Genomic DNA, 16,976 nt, shown 5'->3' on the forward strand with positions numbered 1-16,976 from the left:
TTGCTGGAAACAGTGGTGATAATGTGGAGATGTTTTGGCTGTTGCTAAGTAGCACATACACTGGTCAAGGACTTTTTCAGCTCCCCATGCTCTGCCTGGTGCACAAGAAGCTGGGAGGGGACACAGCCAGCACAGCTGACCCAAACTGACCAACAGGATATTCCATACCATATGACGTCATGCTCAGTATATAAAGCTGGGGCAAGAAGAAGGAAGGGAGGATGTTTGGAGTAACGGTGTTTGTCTTCCCAAGTAACTGTTACGCATGATGGAGCCCTGCTTTCCTGGAGATGGCTGAGCACCTGCCTGCCCATGGGAAGTAGTGAATTAATTCCTTGTTTTGCTTTGCTTCCGCACGCAGCTTTTGCTTTACCTGTTAAACTGTCTTTATCTCAAACCATGAGTTGCCTCACTTTTACTCTTCCGATTCTCTCCCCTGTCCCACCAGGGGGAGTGAGCAAGCAGCTGCGTGGTGCTTGGTTGCTGACTGGGCTAACCACAACAGTCCATTTTGGTGCCCAACGTGGGGCCTGAAGTGTTTGATATAACGACAGATTTGATTGGAATGTGCTAGATGGAATGTATAGTGGTTATTGCTGTTTAGCTATTAATTGGCAGGCTTCTGTGCTTGCTATGGGGCTTGCCTGACTTACTGTATGCCTTAAAATCTAGTGCTCATTAGTGGTGCTTTTTGCTTTCACTGCTTGCTGTACTGCTTATCACCTTACCCTGCTGGGCCTTGGGAACATTCCGATAATACCCATGGCAATGCGCCTGGGCTGGCAGATGGCCAGGGCCCCGCTGCTGTGTGCGTGCTGCTATACTGGACAGGCTGGAACTCCAGTGTGAACTCAAGTCCAAGTCAAGGGGACTGTGACCTGTGGATGAGTCCATGTGGGAGCAGGACACCCCAAAGCATCTGTGTCTCTGTATAAGCCCATGCCAGAGCAGGTATATCTCAAAGCATCTGTGGCCTTGGTTATGTCTGTGCCACAGCAGGTACACCTCTGAGGCAATTGTGGCCCAAGGATAAATCCATCTTGGAGAAGGTACACCTCAAAGTGTCTGTGGCTGTAGATAAGTCTGTGCTGCAGCAGGTACACCTTGAAGCATCAGTGGTGTGCATGAGTTCATGCCAGAGCACCTCAAAGTACATGGCCATGGATAAGCCCACAACAGAGCAGGCTTACTTCTCGAGGGACTGCAGCCATGGGGCAAAGCCATGTTGGAGCAGGTTTACTTCTGGAGGGACTGCAGCTGTGGGTAAGGCCATGCTGGAGCAGGTATAGCTCTGAAAGCATTGAGGCCCATGCAGAAGGCCATGCTGGAACAGGCATACCTCAGAGCGACTGTGGCTCTAGATAAGTCTATGCTGCAGCAGGTGTGCCCCTGGAGAGACTGTGGCTCCCGGGTAAGGCTCCACTTGGAGCAGGTACAACCCTAAAGGACTACAGTCTGTGGATAAGTCCAAACTGGAGCAGGGGCAAGGGGAGGAGTTCATTACAAAGTTAAACCTGATGGTCTGATCCAAATGGACCAGGAGCAGAGACTGTAATGGAAATACCTTTAAATTGTTCTAACCCAGGATTTGAGTTACATATTATGGAAATTACTATAGCAGAAACCCCTTGTTGTTAGCCAGGCTGGGAGCAAGGGCAGGAGTTCATGGCAATGTTAAAACCTATAACCTGGCCCAAAGGGGTCAGGGGTGGAAATTGTAATGGATATACTTTTAAATTGTTGTAACCTGTGATATGAGTTGCATGTTATAGGAATTACCACAGCAGGAACCACCCGAACCAATGGAGGACAAGCCTTTCAAGAAGCAGTGCAAGTGCAGCAGTGACCCGACCTGAGCTGGTTTTGGTGCCCAGTAACTCCACACAAGATACCACCTCTCCTATCCTGCGTGACCACAAGAACAGATGGAGACCAAAGCCATGGACTAAATGATATCCATGTATTTTGTCAAAGGATGGGAAGGGGGGTGGAGGTTAATGAGGTTGTACTGGATAGTGTGGAACCTGAGCATGATGTAAATGGTATGGAATAAGGGGCCACGTGTATACATATGTCCTGGTTTCAGCTGGGGTAGAGTTAAATTTCTTCATAGCAGCTAGTATGGGGCTATGTTTTGGATTTTTGCTGGAAACAGTGGTGATAATGTGGAGATGTTTTGGCTGTTGCTAAGTAGCACATACACTGGTCAAGGACTTTTTCAGCTCCCCATGCTCTGCCTGGTGCACAAGAAGCTGGGAGGGGACACAGCCAGCACAGCTGACCCAAACTGACCAACAGGATATTCCATACCATATGACGTCATGCTCAGTATATAAAGCTGGGGCAAGAAGAAGGAAGGGAGGATGTTTGGAGTAACGGTGTTTGTCTTCCCAAGTAACTGTTACGCATGATGGAGCCCTGCTTTCCTGGAGATGGCTGAGCACCTGCCTGCCCATGGGAAGTAGTGAATTAATTCCTTGTTTTGCTTTGCTTCCGCACGCAGCTTTTGCTTTACCTGTTATCTCAAACCATGAGTTGCCTCACTTTTACTCTTCCGATTCTCTCCCCTGTCCCACCAGGGGGGAGTGAGCGAGCAGCTGCATGGTGCTTGGTTGCTGACTGGGGCTAAACCACTACAACATAACATAGGGCAGTTTCCTGGTCATAAGACTTTGGAACTTACTACCAAGATCAGATCAATGCTCATATGCGAAGCAAACTGCCGCTTCCTTCAGCATGTGTCTCCTCAGCTACGGCACAGCTGCAACTATAAGCTTCCTTTCTTGAGATAAACTACTTTCTATTTAAAAAGAGAACAACAGATTCAGAGTACAACTTATAATCATCAGAATTAGACCAACCTACGCTTTGAAACATTGTTTTGACAGCTCAGTAACCTATAGAGTAATACGATTATCATGCTAAGATTTGAATCCAATGCTCTTCAGCCACTTGTTCATAAGAGTGCTCCTCTGAGTTCTGCCACCACAACTGTACATTACAGTCCTTCAGTGCCAACAGTGTACTACATCCAGCTCTGGACCCCTCAGCACAAGAAGGACATGGAACTGTCAGAGCAGGTTCAGAGGAGGGCCACAAAAATGATCTGAGAGCTGGAGCATCTCTCCTATGAAGAAAGGCTGAGAGAGTTGGGTTGCTTCAGCCTGGAGAACAGAAGGCTGTGGGGAGACCTTATTGCAGCCTTCCAGTACTTAAAGAGGGCCTATAGGAAGGATGGGGCAACCTCTTTAGCAAAGCCTGTTTTGAGAGGACAAGGGATAATGGTTTTAAACTAAAGGAGGGTAGATTTACACTGGATAAGAATTTTTACAATGGGGGTGGTGAAACACTGGAACAGGTTGGCCAGAGAGGCCATGTAGGCCCTAAAAACATTCAAGGTCAGGTTAGATGGGGCTCTGATCAACCTGATCAAACTAAAGATGTCCCTGCTCACTGCAGGGGGGTCGGACTAGGTGACCTCTAAAGGTCCCCTCCAACCCAAACCATTCTACAGTTCTATGATTCTATGAACACTAGAAAATCCTGCAAAGTGAAATTCTCTTTTCAGCATTCTGAATTCAGAATTTACAGATTGCTTTCAGCAGCCTTTGAATTACATGATTTTGAACACCAAATACACTCAATCCAAATTTAAAGACTATAAAACAACACAATAGTAGAAACTTATTACTGCTTGACATGAGTAAAATTACCACCTGTCACAACAGCCCAACTTTAAAATGGCTGGGTCCCTGCAGAACATCTTTTTGAGTTTACAACCTCAGTACTGCAGCTCTGTGAAATTGCACAGGTATTAACCTATGTCTACCCCTTGTTCTATTTTGAATGTACAATTACACTTGGTGGTAACTCAGTTTCATGTACAGTAATTTTGAAATAGATTAAAATTGCACTACTGATACAGAGAGCAAAGTTTGTTTATTTTAAGGATTATTTATAGACTGACTATCTCTAAGAGGAATGCACTAACTTAGCTGCTTTGAGAATATATTCCTTTCAAGCCAACGTGCAACTGGTGAGCAGCAAATGTTAAAATCAGCCAACAGACTTGAGTTAAGGCTACAGTTTCACAGCTAGCTGAAACTAGGGTAGGTGCTGCCACTGAAGAGTCATGAGCAAATCCTCTTCTCTTTTGATCATGTTAGTTTTCATCTGGGCGAGTTCCATAATTCAGCTTACCATCATCTGTAATGACAACTGATGGCATAGCTTAGAGAACATGTACACACAGTCACAGCTCTTCTCCCTTTGAGCAGCAGAACACAGACTCTGTTGAATCAATCATTAAAGCCCCAGTTAATACAAACCAAAAGGTGGCCCACAAATAGCTGCCACAAGCAGCTCCAGCGTGGATCCTACACCAGGATATCACCTGACCAGCTGCAGCTCCATGCTAGTACAAGAATTACTCTGTATTTCACACTCCAACTATGGTTAAATATGGAACAGAAACAGCTGTAGCAATATCCCAAGGACCCAGCCCCATACTCACTTAACCTGTAATGAGATTTGTGCACCTGTCATCTACTTTGAAGCTCCTCTTTTCCTCAAGTCTCTGTGATGTGCAGCATATGGCTTTCTACTGCACGAGAAACAAAAACTTTGCCACGTGCTTTAATGGCTAAGGACACCAGACTTTCCCATTTAGGAGGTGCTTTATACGAGATGACATGATTAGTCTTTATTAAAATCATCATTTGATAGGTAAGACCAAAAAAAATTGAAAGTGGAACCCCCCCGAAAAGATGATCCTGAATCTCCTGCCTGTAAAGCAGATATGTTTGTAGATGTAGAAAACACAGAAAATGCTGTCTTTAACCAAGATTACTACTTTGCCACAATGATTTAAAGTTTATTGTTCAGTATTCGTATACTACACTTCAGTTGTGATGTAGGTTTGGTTTTGTTCAGTAATTTTTGGTCCAAATGAACCTATATGACTGTCCAGCAAGAAAAGGAGATGCCACTTCTTTTTTAAAAAGCCTCTTGAAGTTTTCGGGCTCCCACTTGATCTGCATGTCTATACTGAACCGGTTATTCAGAGCGAAGAAATAAAGACTTTTGGGGGCATACTATTGTCTGTTTAGAACAGAAAAGCTGCTACATGAAAAGCAAGCATACAGAGCGTCCCAGAATTCACAAAGCAAAGGAAGAATTGGTAAGTTACTGACACTTAGAGATAAAACACCCTTGCACGGTACAAACAATCACTTTGTACCTTTTATTCCAGCAGTACCTATGATAGGTACTGCATACATATCCCATCAGCTGCAGATTTAAGACAGGTATGGAAGACTTGATGGGAACAGTTAGTATGTACATTATACACTTCTATAGCCCAACAACTTGGACTACCAAGCACCTCCTTGAGAGATTCAGGAATATCAAGACTGGGTCAGAGGCAGAGGAAAAAAATAAAGTTAAATTGAATAATGTTAGACAGAGCAGGTATAAATTATGCATGACCACTATAAAGATAGAAATTATTTAAAAAATGAGCAGTGATGAAATTTTTCTAAGTTTTACAGGAACATCCCACTCATTAAACAGATGAGACTTCAGAAGACACAGACCTCCTAAAACTGGAAGGAAAATGGGTATTACCAGCAACATAAACAGAGATAAAAATGAAAAAAAAGCACGCGTCAACAATAGTAAGACAGTTCATAGCTTTGTAACTGATACTCTGGCTGAAAGGATCTTGGTTATCTATGAAGATCAAAATGTCTCATCCAGTAAGAATTATCTTTGTTAAGATAAAACATCTGATCTAGGAATTTCAGTTAGAGTCTGAAATATGGTCATGTTTTAGAAGCAAGTGTGTAAAGTACCAAGTGAGGCAGCAAAATCAGGCCAAAAGTCAAAGCAGAAAGTTTGAAGTTGCCGAAGTTAAACATGGAACTTTCAACAGACTTTGGGAATATCATTTTTATCAGAGGCTTTTTTAAACCCATGTTTTTACACAGGGGTAAGTATGTGGGGATTTTTTTGTTTGGGAAGCAAAGGGAATGAGGGAAGAAGGCCTTCTCTGAAAGACTCTTACTATCTAAATTAACAGGCAAATCCAAAAAATTTATTAACAAAGGCCATACTTTTATTTCTTGCCCATAACAGTTTTCCTACATTATGCCAGGTTCTTTTAATGGCCACTTAATCTCTTTTTCCTGCATTCCATATTCTAAGTACTCCTCTCTAGTCACTTGGGCTAAACCGGAGAAGTTCTCCCAGCCAGCAGTTACGCTGACTTACTGTATCTTCCTCCTTTCTTCCACACTTGCATTAACACAGATACCTTATTTCATCTTTCATCCCATCAGAAGTCACACCATACAGACCAGAAATTTTGTTTCGGTAAAGGAAAGTTATTTCCCTCTGGCAGATGAAACAAAGAAAGGGGGGGGGGGGCGGGCAGGAAGCCGTGTATGCGTTCGCTTGCTGGCAGCCACTCTAGCTTTGCCCAATTTCTTAAACTCAACCTGTTCTTCCTGAGTTCCAGATTTGTTGCCAGACTCCTATTAGTGACCAGTCTGCTTTACACATTCTTAGATGTTGCCATACATATAAGAGAAGGTCACTGATATTCAGCATCAGTTTTCTTTCCACTGGTGCCCAAAACAATAGCGTCTGCACAGTAGCAGCAAAACTAATACAGATCATCTTAAATTTCATCAACTGTTTGCTCTCCCTTGCAGAAGAGAAGTGTTCTGAAACATGCGGTAGTTCAGTTGCCTTTCAAACTACGTACAGTCTAATCAAAAGTGTCATAGCTTACATTTCAGAGGAAATCTTATTATAAACCACAAGATTAAACTGATATTACATGCAATTATTGGTCAAAAACCCTTTAAGAGGCACTAAATTACATCCCACTGTTGGGACAAGAAGTGGCTGCCTTAAGTTTTGAGTTGCAAGTCCAGCAACTAAAAGCCTCTGGATCAACTCTGCTTGTACAAGAGTCTTACACAGTGCAACTCCATTCAAGTTACTATTATTCATAGTTCATTCACATTAGAAAAGGATCAGATCTATTTTATATCTCTACAGTCAGCTTGATGGACTTGGTACGTAAGCTACCATAACATCTGGTTAAAGCTAAAAAGCAATACTATCCTTTGAATGACAAACACCTGATTTCTATCACAAAACATGAAATAAAGCACTTCTATAAATACTGCATGTATTCTACATCACCTATTATGAATTTCTGTTAAATTCTGAAATAAGTCAGTTCAAGATCTATTTCTACTAAAAGGATTCCCTATTGCAGAAGGACTAGGAAATCCTTCCCAAAAAGTAAATTAAAAATTCCCAGACAAAAGCTATGTCTTCAATACCTCTCTCAAAGCCTGTATCAACCAATCAATATATTTGTTCCTCCATTCATTCCATGTTAGTCTGTGTTCTTAACTTCGCATTCAAACTAAGTCACAAGAACAGCTCTAAGCTGCCCTCCTGTCACTCAAATAACCAGATGACACATAACCAAGACAGACCTCCATCTGCCAGTTAGGAATAAGCATAAAACAGTGAGACATCTGTCACGCTGTTTCAGAGTAGCATGCAGAAAGAAAGCTCAAACAACATTTTTAATAAAAGCCAAACAATTTCAATTACATTGTTGGCCTGTTGCAGAATACAGTAGGGTAACACAATCTCATCAGGAGATGAAAATCAAAGTCTAAGATGTCTTGTTACTAGCTAGGTGTTAGCATCAAATTCAAGGTCACCAAAGACAAACTTTAATGCTTTTAACCTACGATGTCTCCAACTACAATGCTTTCTGATCAGCATCAGGATAACATCTTGCTGACCTCCCATCACGTACCTTGAAAACAGAATCATTCTTCCAGTTTCATATTTACCTCCATAACGCTGTCTGCCCCTATTCCCATGTAAACCCTTGGCCTCCTTCTCGCACTGCACTGAAGAAATACCTGTGCCTTGGATCCTACAAACCTTGACCATGCACTTCCATATTGTCCCTATGAATAATGGTGCCACCTGAGACACTAGCCTCAGTCACTTTAAAGTCTTACTTACAACTCATTTATTACAACAACCATTAATAAAGTACTACCGACAACACCTTCCTTACTCTTCCCTCCCTTTGCTCATCTGTCATTGACATGTGTTGTCTTCTACAGCTCCTACCATTTGGAGAAGCCCAAAAGAAATTGACTGAATGAGGATAAGGAATGCTGAAGTTTAATGGGAGGGTGAAAAAAAAACCCAACAAACCAACAACCAATCTTTTGTCTTCCCTACGTTTACTGTATGACAGAAGAGTAGAAACATTCAGTGAGGCATAATTTGACTTGAGTATACTAAACCAATTTCCATTATACATTATAGACATGGAAACTTCACTGCCAAAGGGAAGTTGATAATTTTACTTTTCAAAGGATTTTCATCGAAGTGTTCAAAGGTCAGCATACATGTGCTTGATTGCCAGAGTGGTATCCTATTTTGCAAGATGTAGGCTAAGGAAAAGTTAGTTCTGTAAAATCAACAAATTGTTTCAGCTCTCAGATACAACGCTATCTTGTGTGGGCAACTTCCTCCCAAATGCTGATAACATCTTGGACTGAAAAAATAAATACGACAAATTTTGTTTCAGAGTCAGCAAGCCTTCGTACCAAGTCAGAAATGCTATCAGCTACAAGATATTACTTTACTCTCCTAGCAACCAGTTTAAACAAAAAGTTGAAAGGAATGCAAAGAATAAACCTTATTATTATTTAGAATTATAAACCCAATTCAGTTTTACCAGACAGCACTAGTTAAACAGCAGGTTAGAAACTGCTAAATTAATGCCTCTTATTCTTGTACACTGCACTGAAACTACCAGCAAAATGCACAAGAGATACTCCAAGGTAAGTTTTGCTTTAGGTGCTGCTGAAATGTGAAGATGAGCTGACTCAACTGCATTTTACTTCCCATGCAGAGCTGTGCAAAAGCAGAAGTTTCCACTCAGGAAGCAAACTACACAACATAACCTTACGTAACACATTGCCATTTTAAAAAGGTTTTATCCCATGTTAACAGTGTTAACTGGTTCTCACTAGGGACCACAGCAGTATTATGACTTGCCAACCCTTTTAGAAATTTTCCAGAGCTACAGAGCTCTACATAAAAAATTTAAAGTCGCTGAAGGCAAAGGCCCTGCCTTGCCTAAAGTAGCTGAAGGCCAATCTGTGTTTTCACAGACTGAAAACACATCGCTTATAATAATCAAAAGGATCATCTTAGAGAAAGATTCCTGGTTCACTTCTCGTAACAGGTAGCAAAGTTTCCTGAAAGTATTAGTTACACCAGCTAGTCAAGACAAAGACAGAAAGACTCTTGCACCAAGAGTCGCCCAAAAAAAGAATAAAAAAAATATGATAAGTATATATGCAGTGTAATTTTATCCTACTTCTTCAGCAACTGTTGGCCACAGGACACCAGTTACTTACTGTCTGAATCAGTACAGCCATCGTTACAGCTTGACCAAAGTCTTGAGGAAAAAGGTCAAGGGACCATTTGCAAACCTCCAAGCAATCTACAAGGATATAGCCTTACAGGCATGTTTTGCATGACAGCAGAAGAGAAGGGAATCTATAAAGTACAACACAAGTATATCTTGCAAGATGACAAAGGAGCTACAATTAACTATTGACTCACTTCTATAGTATGAACACTGAGGCTATGTAAAACAAATATTCTACAATAAAGCAATATTTCCATATCCCCTTCCTACGTTCTTTTTTCCCTTTTGGAAAGCGTTTCCATAGCTCTGGTGACTGAAGGGCTGCAGTTTAACCTACTAAACAACAACAGGAGTGGGAAATTATAAGAAAGATATTTGGTGCTTAGACACGATGTGGGCCCTTTCATCATGGCAACAGAGTTTGCTTTATTTTCTGGATGTAGAATCTAAGAAGGAGTTTAATCAGTTAAAAGTGTAACCCCATGTAGTTAAGAAGAACCTCTAAATTACTCGCCTCACTCACAAATAGCATTTACATATATAAGATTAAACAATAAAATTTGATGTCAACGTATCTCAAGCCTTCTCAGACTTCTACAGTTAAACCAATTCTGATCTCGTTAGCAGGGAGACAGACCAGAGGAGAATTAGGGCACCACTAAGGGCACATGATATTGTGCGTGCTAATTAAAATCACTGTGAATTGAACACACATTGTAAAAGTACCATCACACTGCAGAATCCACTTTTTGCAGAATGTGTAAACAAAACAGCCTGGCAGTTTATACCTCAGGAAGACTCAGTGTACTCAGTTGGGAACGCTAATCTGGAAACCTTAAAACTTCAGCTGGCAGAGGGCCTGTTTTAGGAAAAGCATTGCAACCCCGTGTCTCCCTCCACACAATGATCGGCTGTACTTTATTGGTCAAGGAAAAAAATCAGAATTGTTAAAAGTGGAATGCCCCATAGCTCATCAGACCTATCAGTTATGATTGTAAAACCAAGTAGTAATAAGCAGTCAGCATGCACTCACAAAGAAAAAAGCAAGCGTGTGCATCTTCAAAAGCAAACAGATGAGATTTACGTGATTGACCTAAAAAGTAATATAAGCAATACATGAGGAAGACTTAAAAAAAAACAAGTATTTTTATTTAAGCATACATCAGCACTTTATGAACAGTGTCACTATCTCCTGCATTGTCAACTTTCCTGTTTGTAGGTCTTCTGCTAAAAAAATAAAAGGGTTTGGAAGAAACAAATTTTAAGAAGGAAAACGTAACTGTGAAATCACAAATACTAGCTATGGAATCAGAAGTATGCCTCAATTATTCATAAGTTTCTTCAAGTTTAACAGTGTTGAAAATAAGACACTTGTGAAAGCAAATATAAAGGAAGGAAATTAGAGCAAATCTATATTTACTGAATAAGGTAAGAGAAAACAGCATCGCATTCACAATCCTCAGGACTTCAAAGTGAATCAGGGAGAAAAAGAAATATTGAGGGACTAAGCAGTTCAAGAAACTCTAAGAAAATGGTTGGAAGACAGATGCGTCCATTTGTGTTAGCTATGGCTTTAAAAGTAAAGAGATGTTTTGTATTTAGCACAGTACCAATGTAGGCTTTAAATAAAAAAACCAAACCCTATACAGCATTTATTAAAGTTTATTAAGCCTTTAAGCAGAAAAATACCTTTTTAGGTAAAAATGCTACTCAGGCCTTGATTAGCTGGTGTTACTAATACAGCATTTTGAAATTGGCTGCAGAGAGAAAAGGAATGTGCCATTTTAATTCTTCTGAAATGTTTTTCTGAAATGCAGAAAATCGGTTCCTAAAGCATTAGAAACACTAGCCATACTTCATTTAGTCAACCACACCTGCACCAAGTTCAGCACAATAAAATGTCTGAAGAGGATACAGCATTTCAGATTTCAATTCAGCAATATCTCAGTGAAGACCTTCAAAATTTTTCTTATGTTTAGCTCAGCAGAAAGTATTTTAAGACTGACAAATCCTACAGAAATATAAGCCATGGTAGTCTGTTTTGATATATCATACCTCATTGTCATTAACAGAGGTTAGCTGAGCTTTAGAATCCCTCTTCGCCACCAAATTTTATAACCAAACTCAACTTTTGCCAAGGAGGTTCCTCTATCTAGTTGCTAAGGAGCTTCTAACTCTAGTCGACTAAGGAGCTTGAACTACTCCAAATCCCAGAAGCGTGAGCTACACGTATACGAACACACGGACACATTCAAAAGAGTTGTGGAAAGAAGAGTTAAATTATCTGCCGAGCGCGGTTAAGTCGCTATGGCTACGCGGCTGAGTACGAGCCACAGTCAGCTTCAGCAGCCCGAGCCCTCTTCCACTTTCTGAAAATCTACATCTAAACATGAAACGACCGATAATAAAAGAGCGAGAAAAACTGTCAGAAAGATCATCCCGCAACTCGGAGAGCGCAACATGCCGGACTTCGCGCAGGACCCGTTACGGGCGCAGCCCTGGACACGCCATCTCTCACACAGCCCCACAGGAACACCGCTTCCACCTCCAGCAGGAACAACAGGCGGGCGGCCCCGACGCTGCGCCCCGCCGGGGCCGAGACAACTGTTGCTGCCGCTGGGGCGCGCATAAAGCAATAGCTCTTCGCTGTCATTTTAAAGTGTTTCAGTAATGCAATTTATTTTTATAGTGCAGCAGGCCGCACCCTTGTGCTGCGGGTCCCTGGCAGGGGCCGCGCCGCCGAGCCGGCCCCGGGGACAAGCCGCCCCCCGCCCCAGCGCGGCCTGCCCACCCCGGGGCCCTCGCCAGGTCCTCCACCGCCTCTGGGAGTGGGGCGTCCCGGGTCGGGCGGGCTGGGCTCCCGCTCCCCCCCGCGGCGGCCGCGTAACGGCGGCGGGGCTCCCGCCCACTCCCCCGCAGCGGCCAGGCACAGGCCGCCGAGCGCGGCCCCAGCCCCGGCGGGCGGCGCCCCCCAGCCCTGCCCCCCATCCAATCCCCTCCACTCCCCTCCTTCCCGCCCGCCCGGCGACTCCTCTCCCGGCGGGAGGGCACGGCCAGGACCCCTCTCGCCCCCGGGATGGCAGCGGCGGCCGGCCCCAGCCTCTCACCGATGGTGGAGATGAACGTGGTGTTGAAGGCGTCCTCGCTGAAGCGGAAGAGCAGGCAGGTCTTGCCCACGCCCGAGTCCCCGATCAGCAGCAGCTTGAACAGGTAGTCGTAAGTCTTCGCCATCTTCCCTCGGCCTCAGACTCGCCGCCGCCGCCGCAGCAGGAGGAGGAGGAGGAGGAGGCGGCGACCGAGGGAGGGAACGAGGCAGCGCCGCGCCGGAAGCGCCCCGGCCCGACGGGACGTGTAGTCTGCGGGCAGAGGCGGTGAGCGGGGCCCCGGGCGGCCCTGCGGCGCCTCCGCCCCCACCGCCGGCTGCAGCCCCCGCGGGGAGTGGGGCGGCACAGTCTCAAGCAGCACTGAAAAGGGGAGCATTCTAGAACAACATGGCTATTCTAGAGCACACCAATAAATACTTTTCCCCATCTTTTTCCACTGATAATTATCGCTTGGTGTGAAGCAACCTTATTATATATTCATTGTGCTGCGTTCCTCACAGGATGTCACAAGGCACTATAAAAATAAATAGCATTACTGAAACACTTTAAAATGACAGCGAAGAGCTATTGCTTCAGTTTAAAAATCGTAGCCTTTAGACAAACTATATAAACAGAAATCTCTAACACTATGTATCACGACAACAGTTCTCACTTCCCTCTCAGGAAAATAAAAGAAAAAGAACCGTTTCCCCCAAATCGCTTATTAAGGGATTATCATCCTGCAAGGCCTGAGCCACCAGCACCCTTTGCAGCTCCCTCCAGGCTTCCCCCCAGCTCCGTGCAGGAATGGTCCGTGGCAATCGCTGACCAGGGCACCGCTCCTGCCGGTCACCCAGCGGGGCACGGTGCTCAACACCCGCCTGGAGTAAGGCAGGAATCAGGTGCACCCTTAGGAGGCCCTGAGGGCCCCTGTGATTTCTCCTTAGCCGCAAGTGTTTCAAGCACCTTCTAGATGGGATTGGGGGTGCAAATGTCATTCAACCACCCCTAACAGCAGTCCACAGATACCTGCACATAAGTACCTCCCACCTACAGCCAGATCTGTTAGTTATAACCTAGCCTACAACTGTAAAAGGTCCTTTCTCACTTTTTTTTTTTTGTTAAATAGGCAAATATATATGCTGAGTTTTATACAAAATGCGTTTTGAATATTAAAGCTGTGTCAAACATGGTTAGCCTCCATATTCCAAGCACACAAAAAAAATCACTCCATGACAATAACGTACAATTTGGTGGGGTGAAATAGGGCTAAACTGGCTTAACGCCTGGCTACTGCTGTATTTGTGCAAAGTATTCTGAGGAATCTCTCCAAACAAATACCTTCAGGCATTATAAACCTTGGAAAAGCAAAAGCTGTTCTGCTCCAAATTATTAATTATTCCAAATCTTCCTTATTAAGGGTCTTAATTTGGTGGTGTTCCTGTCCAATATATGGTTGTGACAACAAACCATCAAAAATCCAGTGACGGATCTGATGTGAAATTCTGTACAGGGTGAATTCAGTAAGAGCTTGTCATGAATGCAAATCTAACTTCCAGCTAATTTTATCAAAATCTAATTTTATATCATAGATACTGTGCTGTGATTCAAGTAAAAATTTTCATTGTTTGATTGAGACCTCTGGGAGACTAAGATATCATCTGACAGAGCAGAATCAAGGCAGTAAAACAAGGATGGGGCATAAATTGCCAGTTCATTTCTTTTTTTTTTTTTTTAACACACTTGGAGACCGCTGCCCAGTTCAGGGTAGAATTTGGAAACATGGCCGATTGGTTCATTCTTGTACTGTATAATTAGCAGTTGGGCTGTTCAGCTGTTAAGATGGGTTGTTACAATACTTATTACAAGATTTAAACTTATAAGTGATAATGGCAACCTGGCACTGAAGCAGTCAAACCAAACCAAATTGGTTAATTATTATAGCATGAGTAATCGGATTATAGGAAACTGCAAATGAAAAACTAATCTCTAAAACATTTCCCTGTATCTGTATATTCAGAGACATGAGTTGCTATGTAGTGTAATTATGGCCATACTGAAGATTACTACACAATCGTATTTCAGCATTGAAGAGAGTAATTTTGGGGTTAATATTTATTCTTGAGTTTTATGGAACAAATAGGCTTCCATATGTCTCTGGAGCAATATGTTTGTGATTGCCATCTGTTACACAAGAGTAAGTTTCATACAAAAAATAATGCAAATTACTTCCCTCTTTAATTACACCGCTGCTTTGCAATACTGTGTTCTGTTCTGATTTGGAAAAGAGCCAGTTTGCCAGATTCAAGGGACAGATGTTTACTTAACCATCAACTTTAAAAACAAGATATAAAAATTAAGAGTTATATTTTTTTATTTTCTACAGTATGGAAAAACTGTAATTGTACAATTGTATACCTTGCAATATGTTAGTAAAACTTTGAGGAGTACTGTCAAAGCTGTTAAGGCTCAATAACCAAGCCACTAGGATACCTGTTCCATGGAAATACTTTGAAGCCAGTCTTTGTTATTGTACTAAATTGGAAAAGGTAACATTTGTTTTATATTGCATTACAGTCAAATAGATCAACTGGAGTTAAACATTTCCTTTTTTTCTGACATGGGAGAACCACTGAGGGGAACACTGAACCGGTAGGAAATAGAAAATGTTTGATTCTATGGTTTACCTTTTGTCACTATATAAAAGCAGGTAGCACTGTAGCAGTGTGCTGCTGATTAGTACATTTCAAAAAAGCAGAATTTTAAAACCCCTTACTACCCCTACATGACTGCTCTAACAGTTTTGCCCAAATATCACAGTTGAAGCTCACCAAATAAACAGATATTGAGTCCCAACCAAGATACGGCAGAACTGCATTAGTCACTCAGGTGATTGTTAAATCACTCAGTTTAAGAAAGGCACTAATATGAATAGTTAAATGCAATTACTCCCTCTATTCATATGCAATAAATGAAATAATCTTTACATACAAATTAAAAAAAAAAAAAAACCAACAGAAATACTTGTGACTAGTTTACCAACACCTACATTTTTAAGAAAAAAAAACACATTACATTGCTACTTCATTCTCACTCTCATTTTTACTTTTTCGAATGATAGACATCATTACTTCTGGCTTTCAAAAATGCTTTTTTTCCCCTCAGTTCAAAGGTGAGACTGGTTAAGTAAAATGAGAACTGTGTGAAAATCTCTCTTTAATCAAGCTCTTCTGTTCAATGCATACAAAATTGTAGGAACTTCTACATCTTAATTTTTTATGTACAGGGTTTCAAAGAAGCAATAGAATTTAAAACATGTCGGTAGAACCAGGAACCTGTTATTTTGGCACTAATTGGAATCCACAGGTCCAAGTCCTACAAAAGATCATGTTATGAGGCAGTCTTGTTCTGAATGCCACCTAACCGCAAATCATTAACTTGAGTTTTGCTTCTCAGCTTTTGGACTCTACTACCTAATGTGATAATATTTTGATGCATATCTTTAACAACTCTGATTTTGGCAGATGCCCCTGTTATTTATTACTGTTTGATGACCATCATGTGACACTCCTTTAAAAAAAATTCACTTGTTCCCCAGTTCCAGTAAATAGGTCTTTTACTGCAGAGAGATATTTCTACGTTCATTCTACACTTTGTCTTACTGCATGTGCTATGTCACTATGTCCTGCTTTAAGTCCTAGTTTTAAGAAGATCAATGCATAGGTTTAATTTTTTTGGTCTTTACAAAGAACAGTACTTTCCCTTACGCTAGTGATCTGAATGTATGAATTTTCCGTATGTATATGCTGTAGAACTTTATGTAGAAGAGGTTAAATCAAGTCATTACTGGAAAGAAATTGCTTAAAATATGTACAGTTCAATAACAGAAGGGAAAAGCACTCTAAGTCTCTTTCCTATAAGTTCCATTAATTTAAAGATTTGCTATTATGGTAGTGCTAAAAGTGGACCTTCTTCAAGTTCCAGTGCTAATCTAAACTACCTCAGCACAAGCATATTTAAACCGAACAACTACACGCCATGGTTTACACCATTAATTTATAATTAATTAGAATTATAATACTTAATTCTGCAAAACAAGCAAAACAAGCAAAGCCACAGGCAGACTGTGTTCCAGATCAAACATACCACTTGAAGCAAACCTATTTGTTTCAGTGCAGCTTAGAGCTGGTATGGAAATCTAATGGTGTTAATGATAGTACTACAGATACACCCATCCACATTTTACTACAAACATTGTTAGGGTGAACTTGTTTTTTTAAAATCCGTCAGTACTCACTTCCTCAGTGACCACAATCAGTTTAAACAAGGTTTTGTAGTAAAACCCCCAAAAAGCCTGTATTCTCACACCATCAGATAGCAAGTCCTAAGCACCCACCCAAACC

General features: G+C 41.9%; 1 protein-coding gene across 1 annotated transcript in view; it reads right to left on the reverse strand.

The window, feature by feature from the left end:
• RAB8B (RAB8B, member RAS oncogene family) overlaps positions 1-12,754 on the reverse strand; it is a 35,388-nt gene extending 22,634 nt beyond the window's left edge. Inside the window, exon 1 of the mRNA XM_075100049.1 lies at positions 12,598-12,754. Coding sequence (XP_074956150.1) covers positions 12,598-12,721 — 124 coding nt within the window. The 5' untranslated portion in view covers positions 12,722-12,754. The remainder of the gene's footprint in view (positions 1-12,597) is intronic.
• Positions 12,755-16,976: the final 4,222 nt, after the last annotated feature.

This window comes from Phalacrocorax aristotelis, chromosome 7, assembly GCF_949628215.1.
Source record: "Phalacrocorax aristotelis chromosome 7, bGulAri2.1, whole genome shotgun sequence".
NCBI lineage: Eukaryota > Metazoa > Chordata > Aves > Suliformes > Phalacrocoracidae > Phalacrocorax > Phalacrocorax aristotelis.